Here is a 13919-nt window from a genome sequence, read left to right as displayed (position 1 = left end):
GTTAAGTCTCTTTAGAGTAATGTCTCTTTAGTGATGTCTCTTTAGAGTAATGTCTCTTTATAGTGATGTCTCTTTAAGGTGATGTCTCTTTATAGTGATGTCTCTTTAAGGTGATGTCTCTTTATGGATTATGTCTCTTTATGGTGATGTCTCTTCATAGTGAAGTCTCTTTAAGGTGATGTCTCTTTATAGTGATGTCTCTTTATAGTGATGTCTCTTTAAGGTGATGTCTCTTTATAGTGATGTCTCTTTATAGTGATGACTCTTTAGAGTAATGTCACTTTATAGTGATGTCTCTTTATAGTGATGTCTCTTTAGAGTAATGTCTCTTTATATTTAAGTCTCTTTATAGTGATGTCTCTTTAAGGTGATGTGTCTTTATAGTGATGTCTCTTTATAGTGATGTCTCTTTAAGGTGATGTCTCTTTATGGTGATGTCTCTTTATGGTGATGTCTCTTTATAGTGAAGTCTCTTTATAGTAATGTCTCTTTATAGTGATGTCTCTTTAAGGTGATGTCTCTTTATAGTGATGTCTCCTTATAGTGATGTTTCTTTAAGGTGATGTCTCTTTATAGTGATGTCTCTTTATAGTGATGTCTCTTTAGAGTGATGTCTCTTTATATAGAAGTCTCTTTATAGTGATGTCTCTTTAAGGTTATGTCTCTTTATAGTGATGTCTCTTTATAGTGAAATCTCTTTATAGTGATGTCTCTTTAAGGTGATGTCTCTATAAGGTGATGTCTCTTTATTGTGATGTCTCTTTATAGTGATGTCTCTTTAAGGTGATGTCTCTTTAGGGTGATGTCTCTTTATAGTGATGTCTCTTTAGGGGGATGTCTCTTTATAGCGATGTCTCTTTAGGGTGATGTCTCTTTATGGTGATGTCTGTTTAGGGTGATGTCTCTTTAGGGTGATGTCTCTTTATAGTGATGTCTCTTTACAGTGATGTCTGTTTAGGGTGATGTCTCTTTATAATAATGTCTCTTTGTAGTGATGTCTCTTTAAGGTGATGTCTCTTTAGGGTGATGTCTCTTTATAATGACGTCTCTTTAGGGTGATGTCTCTTTATAGTGATGTCTCTTTAGGGTGATGTCTCTTTATGGTGATGTCTCTTTAGGGTGATGTCTCTTTATAGTGATGTCTCTTTATGGTGATGTCTCTTTAGGGTGATGTCTCTTTATAGTGATGTCTCTTTATAGTGATGTCTGTTTAGGGTGATGTCTCTTTATAGTGATGTCTGTTTAGGGTGATGTCTCTTTATAGTGATGTCTCTTTATGGTGATGTCTCTTTAAGGTGATGTCTCTTTATAGTGATGTCTCTTTATAGTGATGTCTCTTCATGGTGATGTCTCTTTAAGGTGATGTCTCTCTATAGTGATGTTGTGGCAGGATGAGGAAAAACACAGGAGATGAAGGCGAGTTTCACCTTTATTCTTCAGCTCCAAAAACCAAACTGAAACAGGAACAACCCTGCAGCAGAGAGCCCGGGAAGGTAAACCACGCCCCCAGCGTAAACCACGCCCCCAGCTCACAGCCCTGTTGGCTGAGAGGCATAGCCCCTAGTGTCCGCCACAATATCATATGTATCACGTATACATGAATATATTCATGTATATCGTGTATGCATATGATGTATTCATGTATATTTGTATACATGAATATATCATGTATACGTGCTATACATGAATATACCACATACACTACCGTTCAAAAGTTTGGGATCACATTGAAATGTCCATATTTTTGAAGGAAAAGCACTGTACTTTTAAATGAAGATAACTTTAAACTAGTCTTAACTTTAAAGAAATACACTCTATACATTGCTAATGTGGTAAATGACTATTCTAGCTGCAAATGTCTGGTTTTTGGTGCAATATCTACATAGGTGTATAGAGGCCCATTTCAAGCAACTATCACTCCAGTGTTCTAATGGTACAATGTGTTTGCTCATTGGCTCAGAAGGCTAATTGATGATTAGAAAACCCTTGTGCAATCATGTTCACACATCTGAAAACAGTTTAGCTCGTTACAGAAGCTACAAAACTGACCTTCCTTTGAGCAGATTGAGTTTCTGGAGCATCACATTTGTGGGGTCAATTAAACGCTCAAAATGGCCAGAAAAAGAGAACTTTCATCTGAAAGTCGACAGTCTATTCTTGTTCTTAGAAATGAAGGCTATTCCATGCGAGAAATTGCTAAGAAATTGAAGATTTCCTACACCGGTGTGTACTACTCCCTTCAGAGGACAGCACAAACAGGCTCTAACCAGAGTAGAAAAAGAAGTGGGAGGCCGCGTTGCACAACTGAGCAAGAAGATAAGTACATTAGAGTCTCTAGTTTGAGAAACAGACGCCTCACAGGTCCCCAACTGGCATCTTCATTAAATAGTACCCGCAAAACACCAGTGTCAACATCTACAGTGAAGAGGCGGCTGCGGGATTCTGGGCTTCAGGGCAGAGTGGCAAAGAAAAAGCCATATCTGAGACTGACCAATAAAAGAAAAAGATTAAGATGGGCAAAAGAACACAGACATTGGACAGAGGAAGACTGGAAAAAAGTGTTGTGGACGGATGAATCCAAGTTTGAGGTGTTTGGATCACAAAGAAGAACGTTTGTGAGACGCAGAACAAATGAAAAGATGCGGGAAGAATGCCTGACGCCATCTGTTAAGCATGGTGGAGGTAATGTGATGGTCTGGGGTTGCTTTGGTGCTGGTAAGGTGGGAGATTTGTACAGGGTAAAAGGGATTCTGAATAAGGAAGGCTATCACTCCATTTTGCAACGCCATGCCATACCCAGTGGACAGCGCTTGATTGGAGCCAATTTCATCCTACAACAGGACAATGACCCTAAACACACCTCCAAATTGTGCAAGAGCTATTTAGAGCAGAAGCAGGCAGCTGGTATTCTATCGGTAATGGAGTGGCCAGCGCAGTCACCAGATCTGAACCCCATTGAGCTGTTGTGGGAGCAGCTTGACCGTATGGTACGCAAGAAGTGCCCATCCAACCAATCCAACTTGTGGGAGCTGCTTCTGGAAGCGTGGGGTGCAATTTCTCCAGATTACCTCAACAAATTAACAGCTAGAATGCCAAAGGTCTGCAATGCTGTAATTGCTGCAAATGGAGGATTCTTTGACGAAAGCAAAGTTTGATGTAAAAAAAATCTTATTTCAAATACAAATCATTATTTCTAACCTTGTCAATGTCTTGACTCTATTTTCTATTCATTTCACAACATATGGTGGTGAATAAGTGTGACTTTTCATGGAAAACACAAAATTGTTTGGGTGATCCCAAACTTTTGAACGGTAGTGTATATCGTGTAGACATGAATATATCATGTATACATATATGTATGAATATACCATATATATTGTGTATACATTAATATATCATGTATACATATATACATGAATACATCATATATATCATGTACACATGAATGTATCATGTATATCATGTATATGTAGCATGGTTAAAAACGTCATAACCAAAAAAAATGTTATAAAATTACACAAAGTATCACCACATGATTTTTTTTTTCATTGCCAACATTGTTATTTCATTTTAGTATATCATCAGGAAACGCTTATAGTAGTCCCTCCTTGTTGTGACACCACTTCCTGTTAGTAGCCCCTCCCTGTTGTGACGCCATTTCCTGTTAGTAGCTATAAAATGTATGTTGTCCCTGACTTCTGCCTCTTTCCCGCTCTGGACATGTAGAAAGAGGTATGTGTTAATTTTGTCTGCCCCTGTAATGTATCTTATCCATTCCTAATGTGTCTTATGTCTAATATGGGTCCCAATTCTGGTGTAGGCTACAGCAGGAGCTGACCTGACGTTTTCTGAAACCTGTCCTGTTTTGTTTATATGCGACAGAATACAGATCCCATACATGAGAGAAGTTGTCCTGTCTTTCCTACACAACTCAAAGAAAAAGTACACCGCTCACATATACATATGATATATTCATGTATATATGATACTGTGGTGATACACAATTGAAGGTAGATTCAGCAGGGGCTGCTGCTCCTTTAAGGCAGACGTCCAGAGTGCTGACGTAGGCACTGCTTGGGGTTTCCGGGGTGGAGCCATGTTTGCAGCAGCCTAGCGGTTGGTCAGCTGGTTGCCAGGAGAGATTGTGTTGTATCGGTGTCGTTTTGTGTGGCGAGTAAACGGAACTGACTCGACTCGAATCTCTCCGTCTCCTCATTCCTGCCCTCCCACAATACATATGATATATTAATGTACTATATATGATACATATGATATGTAGCGCCTCTCTAGCGGGTTTGGCTATAGTGAGGGGTGGCTATCCTGTGTTCTTTAAAACATCTAATCAAATAAGTGGGGTTTCACTAATAAACATATCAGTGTTTAACTTTTATGTGTGTAATTACTACTTATTAGGCTATATGCAATACTCTTTCATTCAAAATCACTATTTAAGCATGAATTCGTACACTTTAGAATTAAATTAAAATGTCTAGAATTACTTGTAACCCGTAAACACTCTTCCACTTTTAAACAGAAAATACTATTTTTCTTAATTAACTTAAAATATCAAAAGTAGTCATTCACCACCACTGTGTTATAAGTTTTTTAAATATTTACTTAGAAAATATTGTTCAGTGTGTAAATGCTTCGTTTTCAAATATCTTTTGAAATCTCCCAGTCAAATGCAAACACATACACATTGAAAACATAAGGGCCCAAGAAAAAAAATAACCGGCAATAACCTAGCCTACTTTCACCTACCCAGTTCAAATGATGCAGGCCTGGGTGCAGCTTGTGAACGTTGTAGCCTTAAACAAAATGGCTGCTTCACCACGCAGGCAAAAAACAAAATGGCTGCTTCACCACGCAGGCAAAAAAAACAAAATGGCTGCTTCCCCACGCAGGCAAAAACGAAAGAACGGTACCTTCCCTCAATGGAATGTAGCCTCCAATACACAAGGTCCAAGGCGGCGGCAGCAGGAGGAGATATGACCAGAAGATTCACGATGAAGAGGAGATTCACGATGCTGACGATCTCGGCAAAGTCCACCACTCGGCAACGCTATCCGGCTCCGTCGGGGTCTTTGTTCGTCGTCCGTTTCGCAGTTCCACACAGGCTTTACTAGTCGAGGTCGCTGGTCGCTAGCTTGTTAGCAAAGTCCATGCAAAAGCACTAGCTACTAAGTCAGCAGCTAACTTAACCTTCCTTCTGTCTTCTTGTGCTGAGTAGTTCACTCAAAACGGACAAAAAATATCACCGTTAAAGTTCAGTATAAGAGTCCTGGTTGAACGCTTTCACTAAAAATGGTGTGTACAAATTAACAGAACATTTCGTGTTTTTCTTTTCATCAGACCACACGCTTCTCACGTCTTACTCATTCGTCGCTCTCTCAACTCCCTCGTCTCATACACTGTCTTCACGTTTCTCTCCTCCACTCACTTCCTTGCCCTTTGACCTCCAATGTGATTGGCTCATTCACCAGAGTTTCAGAAATAAACTAAATTCACAAAATACTTGTGTACCTCTTTCTTCCTATTCTTACAGGCATTTTTAGAGCATTTTCACATATATGATTACACAACAAATATTTAACATTTTAGATGCTGTATTCGGTAAAACATGAACATGACCCAATATGCATTTCTCTCACTGAGCAAAATCATAACTTCCTTGCTGGTCAATGAATCTTAACATTTTAACCGTAAATTCTATTTATTAAACTATTAAATTATTTATTCAAAATGATATCTTATAATAATGAATACATTTCAACAGGGTTACACCTATATTCATGTATATATGATACATAATATATATTCATGTATATATGATACATATGATATATTCATGTATATATGATACATATGATATTGTGACGTGGTCAAATAATGGACTTCTCAGCTAACCTTTCGGAGTTGACCAGAAAGCTTTTAATGACCGTAAGCCAAGCCAGTCATAACAGACACAAGTTCGTATTGGTCTCATTTTAACTCCTTTTCTTGGCCACAGAAGCGACCTTACCTATCTGCCTACTCTTTATACTCCTGCTGGGAAATAGCATGCTGTCTAATACAACTTCTCTCATAACGTCCCCATTACCTTCCAGCTTCCACCACATCCCCGCTATCTGTAACAGATATGCCTGTTTTTAACATGTTCAATATCCCACAACATAACCAAAACATCGACACTTCAGTTGCATCGTGGGTAATATGCAAATGAACTTGGAGCAGGAACACTCTAGTAGAATTCGCCACAATATATTCATGTATATATTATACATATGATACATTCCTATATATATGATACATATGATATATTCCTGTATATATGATACATATGATATATTCCTGTATATATGTATACATGTGATATATTCCTGTATATATGATACATGTGATATATTCATGTATATGTGATACATATGATATATTCCTGTATATATGATACATATGATATATTCCTGTATATATGATACATATGATATATTCCTGTATATATATATACATGTGATATATTCCTGTATATATGATACATGTGATATATTGCTGTATATATGTATACATGTGATATATTCCTGTATACATGATACATATGATATATTCCTGTATATATGATACATGTGATATATTTCTGTATATATGATACATGTGATATATTCCTGTATATATGTATACATGTGATATGTTCCTGTATATATGATACATATGATATATTCCTGTATATATGATACATGTGATATATTCCTGTATATATGATACATGTGATATATTCCTGTATATATGATACATGTGATATATTCCTGTATATATGATACATATGATATATTCCTGTATATATGATACATGTGATATATTCCTGTATATATGATACATATGATATATTCCTGTATATATGTATACATGTGATATATTCCTGTATATATGATACATGTGATATATTCCTGTATATATGATACATATGATATATTCCTGTATATATGATACATGTGATATATTCCTGTATATATGTATACATGATAAGCGGTTCGGATAATGGATGGATGGATGGATGATACACATGAATGAGTTATGCTCCGAGCCAGAAAGACTGCGTCAGCACTGTCGTCAGTCCCCGTCCGTTAGGGAAACTCGAGATGTTTTACGCCTTGAAGGATGACATTTGAAGATGCTCGCTGGAACTTTACTCGGCCTGTGTGATCAGCGTTGGGCTAGGAGGCGTTCCTCCTGCAAATGACGGCAGCAGACTAAAGAAGCCATGGCAGGCGAAGGGATGACACTTTTTCGACAATGGCGCGAAACGATAGCGGTGACAGGAAGTAGGCGCATTTTGCGCATGCGTAAAACAAACGGGTTTCCGTCACGGATCGGGGAGTGACAGCAACTCATCAAACTATCGGGATAAGGGGACCTCGGAAATCCCGAAGCAGCCATTTGATTGGCTATGGGTTTGAAAAGGCCCCGCCTCCAGAAAGGACACCTCTGGTTACGCGTCCTGTTCGGGTAGAAACAAGTTTCCCTCTTTGTCTCAGCGACGCTAACAGTAACGCTGAACGAGGTTACACTCACAGTTCTACCTTGAACCAGACCGCCAAGACGGCCGTGACCCTCCTGGGTTTTCAAAGTCTAATAACTTTGTGGGGGGAAAGATACAGACCTGCCGCTCCATGAAATCTCCTAAACTGCATACATTTGCATTTAACGTTAGTTTTAGATCAATTGCATACAAATAAAAAAGTTAGGATAACATCTACCTAAAACGACCACGAGCGATCAAAATGACCGTCTCGTAATTTGTGCGTGACCGTGTATAACACCCAACACATGACACTTAATGATCGTGCATAACACACAAACACATCACACACATCACAAGGACTCTGGTTTGGAGGAAGTTTTCTAAAATAATTCTCAAAATGTAATAAGTAACGCAATAAGTAATGCAATAAGTACTTCATAAGTGTGATCATAACACTACTTTCAAAACATTATGTGGGCTGAATACACATACTTCATTTCTGAACATGTAACACTGATGCAACCCAGCATGCACACACAGCAGTACACACAGCAGTACACACAGAGACGAGGTCACATCCACGTGAAGACTCACACAGCTCCCAGTCATGCGGTTTAAATGGAATGAATATTCCATGTTAGAGTTATTAATATACGGTATATGGTCTTTATTCGAAAGTATAAAGTATACAGTATAAAGTATAGAGTATACAGTATATGGTCTTTATTCAAAAGTATAAAGTATACAGTATAAAGTACACAGTATACAGTATATGGTCTTTATTCACAAGCCTGTTCATGTGTGCAGAAAGCAGTGTGTAGTCTTCTCTACACAACACATTTCCATGTTGATATACTATGTGACAACACAAATCTGTCTGTTCCTGAAGAACAGATGTGTAAACAGATGTGTCAGCAGATGTGTACACAGATGAAGGGAAAACCACGGTCCTGTCTGGGAAACTGGGATGCCTTCAGTAGCTGGTCTTTCATGTCAGGTTTGTGGAAAGAGCTGGGTTAATAAAGGGTTTCATCTTTACTCTGGGTCCCCACTAGAAAGTGTACTCTGCCGTGTATTTTGTGTTGTACTCTGCCGTGTATTCTGTGTTGTACTCTGCCTTGTATTCTGTGTTGTACTCTGTCTTGTATTCTGTGTTGTACTCTGCTTTCAATAAAACCACATGAGTACTTGAGTACATGAGTACATGTACAATATGCCTGTTGGGAGAACTGAACACACTGTGTTGTGTTGTCTCTGTGACGTCTGTCCTTCTTAACACACATCTGTTCACGTTAGTCCTGATCGGGGGAAACAGCATGGGCACCGCTGAGACCCGTCACATCACGTGACAGCTGGGGATTGTGGGTAAAGTTTAGTAGTAGTCCTGCTCGTATTCTCTGGGATGACTGTAGTCCATCATCTCTTTCATCTCGGCCACACTGGCAGACAGATAGGCTGACATCTCCTCTGTGGGGACACACACACACGGTGTTAATGAAAGAGAAGATCATTTCTATCATTTCATCTATACATCTGACCTACTGTAAAGGATCAGTGGCAAGATGGCGGAGTGAGCGGTCGAACTTTATGCGGGCTCAGATCTAAGTCCTTTAAAGACCTTCGTCTAAAACCTACAGTCAAGCAATAAAAAATACACTTGGCATCGTGCACTAAGTCTTTGCATCAAGTTAGACTACTTCAACTTATCTTAAATTCCTAAGTTGAACGATATGGCTGAAGCTAGCAAAGATCCCGGCTATCGTTAGCAGCTCTTCAGCTAGCATGTGACGATGAGGACACCCTTCTGATGGAACGATATGGCTGGAGCTAGCAAAGATCCCGGCTATCGTTAGCAGCTCTTCAGCTAGCATGTGACGATGAGGACACCCTTCTGATGGAACGATATGGCTGGAGCTAGCAAAGATCCCGGCTATCGTTAGCAGCTCTTCAGCTAGCATGTGACGATGAGGACACCCTTCTGATGGAACGATATGGCTGGAGCTAGCACAGATCCCGGCTATCGTTAGCAGCTCTTCAGCTAGCGTGTGACGATGAGGATATCCCTCTGATGGAACACGAGACACAACTTGATAGACAAGATACGCCGCTGAAAAGCTCACCTTCGATGGCATCTGGCACTTTGGAGAAATGTTCTCTTCACGGGTAAATCCCGGTTTTCACTGTACCGGGCAGATGGCAGACATTGACTACAGAGGACTCAACGAGATCACCGTTCGTAACAGGTACCCCCTCCCTTTAATTTCCACTGCTTTTGAACTACTAAATGGTGCTAAGGTTTTCACTAAACTGGATTTAAGGAATGCTTATCACCTAGTTAGAATAAGGGAGGGGGTGAATGGAAGACAGCATTTAACACTCCCAGTGGTCATTACGAGTACCTGGTCATGCCGTTTGGACTTACCAATGCCCCAGCTGTCTTTCAGGCCCTGGTGAACGACGTCCGGGATATGCTCAATGAGTTTGTTTTTGTTTACCTGGACGACATCTTAATCTTCTCCCCTGATGAGAAAACTCATATTCAGCACGTCCGGTGGGTCCTCCAGCGCCTCCTCCATCACCAACTCTTTGTCAAAGCTGAGAAGTGTGAGTTTCACATACCCTCCGTGTCCTTCCTGGGGTTCATCGTGTCTGAGGGGGAGGTCAGGATGGACCCAGAAAAGGTTAGGGCTGTTGTTGATTGGCCCACTCCCGCTAGCCGTAAGGAGGTTCAACGATTCCTGGGGTTTGCTAATTTTTACAGAAAGTTCGTCAGAAATGTTATTTCTGTTGCTGCCCCCCTTCATACACTGACCTCTTCTAAGCCTAGCTTCCAGTGGAACCCCCGGGCTGAGCTCGCTTTCCAGAGACTGAAGACCAGCTTCACCTCAGCTCCTGTCCTCACGTTGCCTCACCCCAACCTGCAGTTTGTGGTGGAGGTGGATGCCTCCGATGTGGGGGTGGGAGCTGTTCTCTCTCAGAGGTCGGCTAAGGACAATAAGTTACACCCCTGTGCCTTTCTTTCCCGCAAGCTGTCGGCTTCTGAGAGAAACTATGATGTTGGCAACTGTGTGCTGCTTGCCATCAAGGTGGCATTGGAGGAGTGGAGGCACTGGTTGGAGGGGGCTGAACAGCCTTTTCTTGTCTGGACGGATCATAAAAACCTTGAGTACTCGAGGACGGCCAAGAGGCTCAACTCTCGTCAGGCAAGGTGGGCTCTCTTTTTCAACTGGTTCCATTTCACCCTGTCCTATTGCCCTGGCTCCAAGAACTTAAAGCCTGATGCTCTCTCCCATTTGTTTCCCTCTGAGAACTCTTGTAAAGATCCTACTCCCATTCTTCCTCCCTCGTGTGTTGTGGGTTCTGTCACTTGGGCCAATGAGAGAAGGGTCAACGAGGCCAATGTGAACTGTCAACCTCCGGCCGACTGCCTGCCGAACCGGCTGTTTGTGCCTCCTGTCTTGCATTCACAGGTCATCCACTGGGCCCACTCTTCCCAGTTATCCTGTCACCCTGGAGTACGCAGGACCTTGTTCGTCATACGACAGCATTTCTGGTGGCTGGTCATGGGGAAGGAGGTGACAGAGTACGTGGCGGCCTGTCCTGTGTGTGCTCGCAGTAAGTCTCCCGACGCCCAGCTTCTGGTCAGCTTCGCCCACTCCCTGTGCCAATCAACCCTGGTCAGACATCTCCGTGGACTTTGTGACTGGTCTCCCCCCTTCCAAAGGTAACACCACCATCCTCATGGTGGTAGAGAGATTTTCAAACATGGTCCATTTTGTTCCCTTGCCCAAGTTGCCCTCAGCCAAGGAGACAGCCGAGGTGATGTTGCATCATGTTTTTCGCCTCCATGGCTTCCCCAGGGACATTGTGTCTGACCGGGGCCCGCAGTTTGTGGCACAGTTCTGGCGGGCTTTCTGTTCACTCCTGGGAGCATCCTTCAGCCTCTCTTCTGGCCACCATCCCCAAACCAATGGTCAGACGGAGTGGCTGAACCAGGAGCTGGAGACCAGCCTGCGTTGCCTTGCCTCACAGAGCCCCAACACATGGAGCAGTCAGCTCACCTGGGTTGAGTATGCACACAACACGCTTCCGTGTTCCTCATCTGGTCTCTCCCCCTTTCAGTGTGCCTATGGATATCAACCTCCTCTCTTCCCTGCCCTGGAGAAGGAAGTCAGTGTGCCCTCTGCACTGGCTCTGGTTCGCCGCTGTCGCCACACCTGGGCCCGATGCACCCTGCTCCGCAATTCCGAGCATTACAAGAAGACGGCTGACCAACAGCGGATCCCTGCCCCCACTTACAGGAGCGGCCGGAAGGTATGGCTATCCACTAAAGACCTGCCTCTCAGAGTGGAGTCCCGGAAACTCGCTCCAAGCTTTGTGGGGCCATTCCCTATTTCCAAAGTCATTAACCCAGTTGTAGTCAAGCTCAAACTCTCCAGAGCCACGAGAGTCCACCCATCCTTCCACGTGAGTCAGATCAAACCGGCCATAGAGAGCCCTCTGGTCCCTGCCTCCTTGCCCCCTCCTCCCCCTCGGTTCGTCGATGGTGGCCCTGTTTACACTGTCCGCAAGCTCCTGGCGGTCCGGCGTCGGGGCTTCCAATACCTGGTCGACGGGGAGGGATACGGCCCGGAGGAACATTCCTGGGTCTCGGCCAGCAACATCCTGGACCCCTCCCTCATCCGGGACTTCCATCGGGCCTACCCTGGCGACCCTGGGCCGTCTGGGGCCGGCCGTTGGGGGGGGGGGTTACTGTCATGCCCCGTCTGGATAGTTAAGTTATCTTTTGTTTCTCCCAGTTTTCTTTGTCTTGTACTTCCTGTTTTATTTTGATACTGACAGTGTTCCAACATTTTTTCCTTGTGTGAGTTTCTTGAGCCCTATAGTTTCATGAACTTTTTTTTTGTGGGCCTTTTTGACCTCGCCTTTCGCCTGCCGATTTGGACACTGTTGCCTTGTTATCTGATCACCTGTGTACCGACCTCGTTCTTATTAAAAGGACTGATTTTTGTGAACTGAGACTGAGTCTGCGTTTACATCAATAGACTTCAGAAAGGTCTAAGTAAGCTAATTGATGAAACACATTCTGCATTTATCTAAGGTCGACATATTCACAATCATACTAGATTAGTTTTAGATTTGCTTGATCACAATTCATTGATCCCACATGATAGTTTAATTTTATTCTTAGATTTTTTAAAAAAAGCTTTTGATACTGTGGAACAACCCTTCTTGTTTAAAGCCTTGGAAATGTTTGGTTTCGTTACTAACTTTTGGAGCAGTATTCAAATGCTCTACAATGATATAAACAGTAGTGTATCTCTCAGCCATGGTTTGTCAGTGAGGTTCCCTGTTAAACGGGGAATTGTGATACACTTTGAAAACTCTTCAGACATCCAAGGTATTGAAATACTGGAGAAAGAATCCATAATTAGTCAATTTGCGTATGATACGGCAATTTTTTTTAAATAGAAAAGAAAAAGATATGGTTTCTAAAGCAACTGATAAAATAAGTCCTTTCTCTAAAGCATCTGGCCTGACCTGAAACTTTAAAAAATGTGAACTTTTGGTTGTTCATAGCTGTGCTCTATGTAGTATAGCCAATATTTCAGTTAAAGATCAGATAAAATACCTTTGTTTAGTAATAACAAAAAACTTGCAAAACAGATGAGTGTTGAATATTATTCCCAGAGTGAAAGCCATTCAAAATCTTTAAATCATTGGCTCACATGAGACTTATCTATATATTGGGCCGATTCCTTCTGCCCGAAACAGAAGGTTTATCAAGGCTTATCTACTCATGCCACTCGTTGGACACTTCTTCAAAATTAATTAAATCATCTAACGCCATAATATTTAAATTCATATGGAAGAACAAAACTCATTATTTGTGCAAATCACAATTAGTCAGGGATTATGTTAATGGTGGTATATAAGAGCCATTGATCTGGAATCTATTATTGTGGCTTTTAGAGTCAAATGGCTAAAATAATGCACTTTCAACCTCATTCTATGTGGTACCACATGCCTAACAAACTATTTAACAAGGTTGGAGGGATTGACTTCTTGCTGAAATTTGATTTTGAGGTGTCTAAAATTTCTGTAAAGCTGTCCAACTTCCACAAACAAGCACTACTTTTTGGGAATATGTTATTTACCCACAATTTTCTTACCACACAATTCTCTTTTGTGGAACAAAAGGGTTATTACCATAAATATAAAATCCATGTTTAAGGCTGATTGGTATAACAATTGTTTATTATTTGTGTATGATTTATTGAATTCTGATGGTCACTTGTTATCTTTTGAAGAATTTACCAGAAAGTATAAAATTACTATTACAAGTAAAGGTTACGAGAAAATCTGCAAAGCAACTCCCATTTCCTTACTTCGATTGATA

General features: G+C 41.5%; 1 protein-coding gene across 1 annotated transcript in view; it reads right to left on the bottom strand.

The window, feature by feature from the left end:
* Positions 1-8176: 8176 nt before the first annotated feature.
* The window catches only part of kazald3 (Kazal-type serine peptidase inhibitor domain 3), a 98369-nt gene continuing 92626 nt past the window's right edge, over positions 8177-13919 (bottom strand). The window contains exon 5 of the mRNA XM_056288827.1: positions 8177-8986. Coding sequence (XP_056144802.1) covers positions 8892-8986 — 95 coding nt within the window. The 3' untranslated portion in view covers positions 8177-8891. The remainder of the gene's footprint in view (positions 8987-13919) is intronic.

Source organism: Lampris incognitus, chromosome 1 (assembly GCF_029633865.1).
Source record: "Lampris incognitus isolate fLamInc1 chromosome 1, fLamInc1.hap2, whole genome shotgun sequence".
NCBI classification, from domain to species: Eukaryota; Metazoa; Chordata; class Actinopteri; order Lampriformes; family Lampridae; genus Lampris; species Lampris incognitus.
This window is presented reverse-complemented; position numbering and strand designations above follow the sequence as displayed.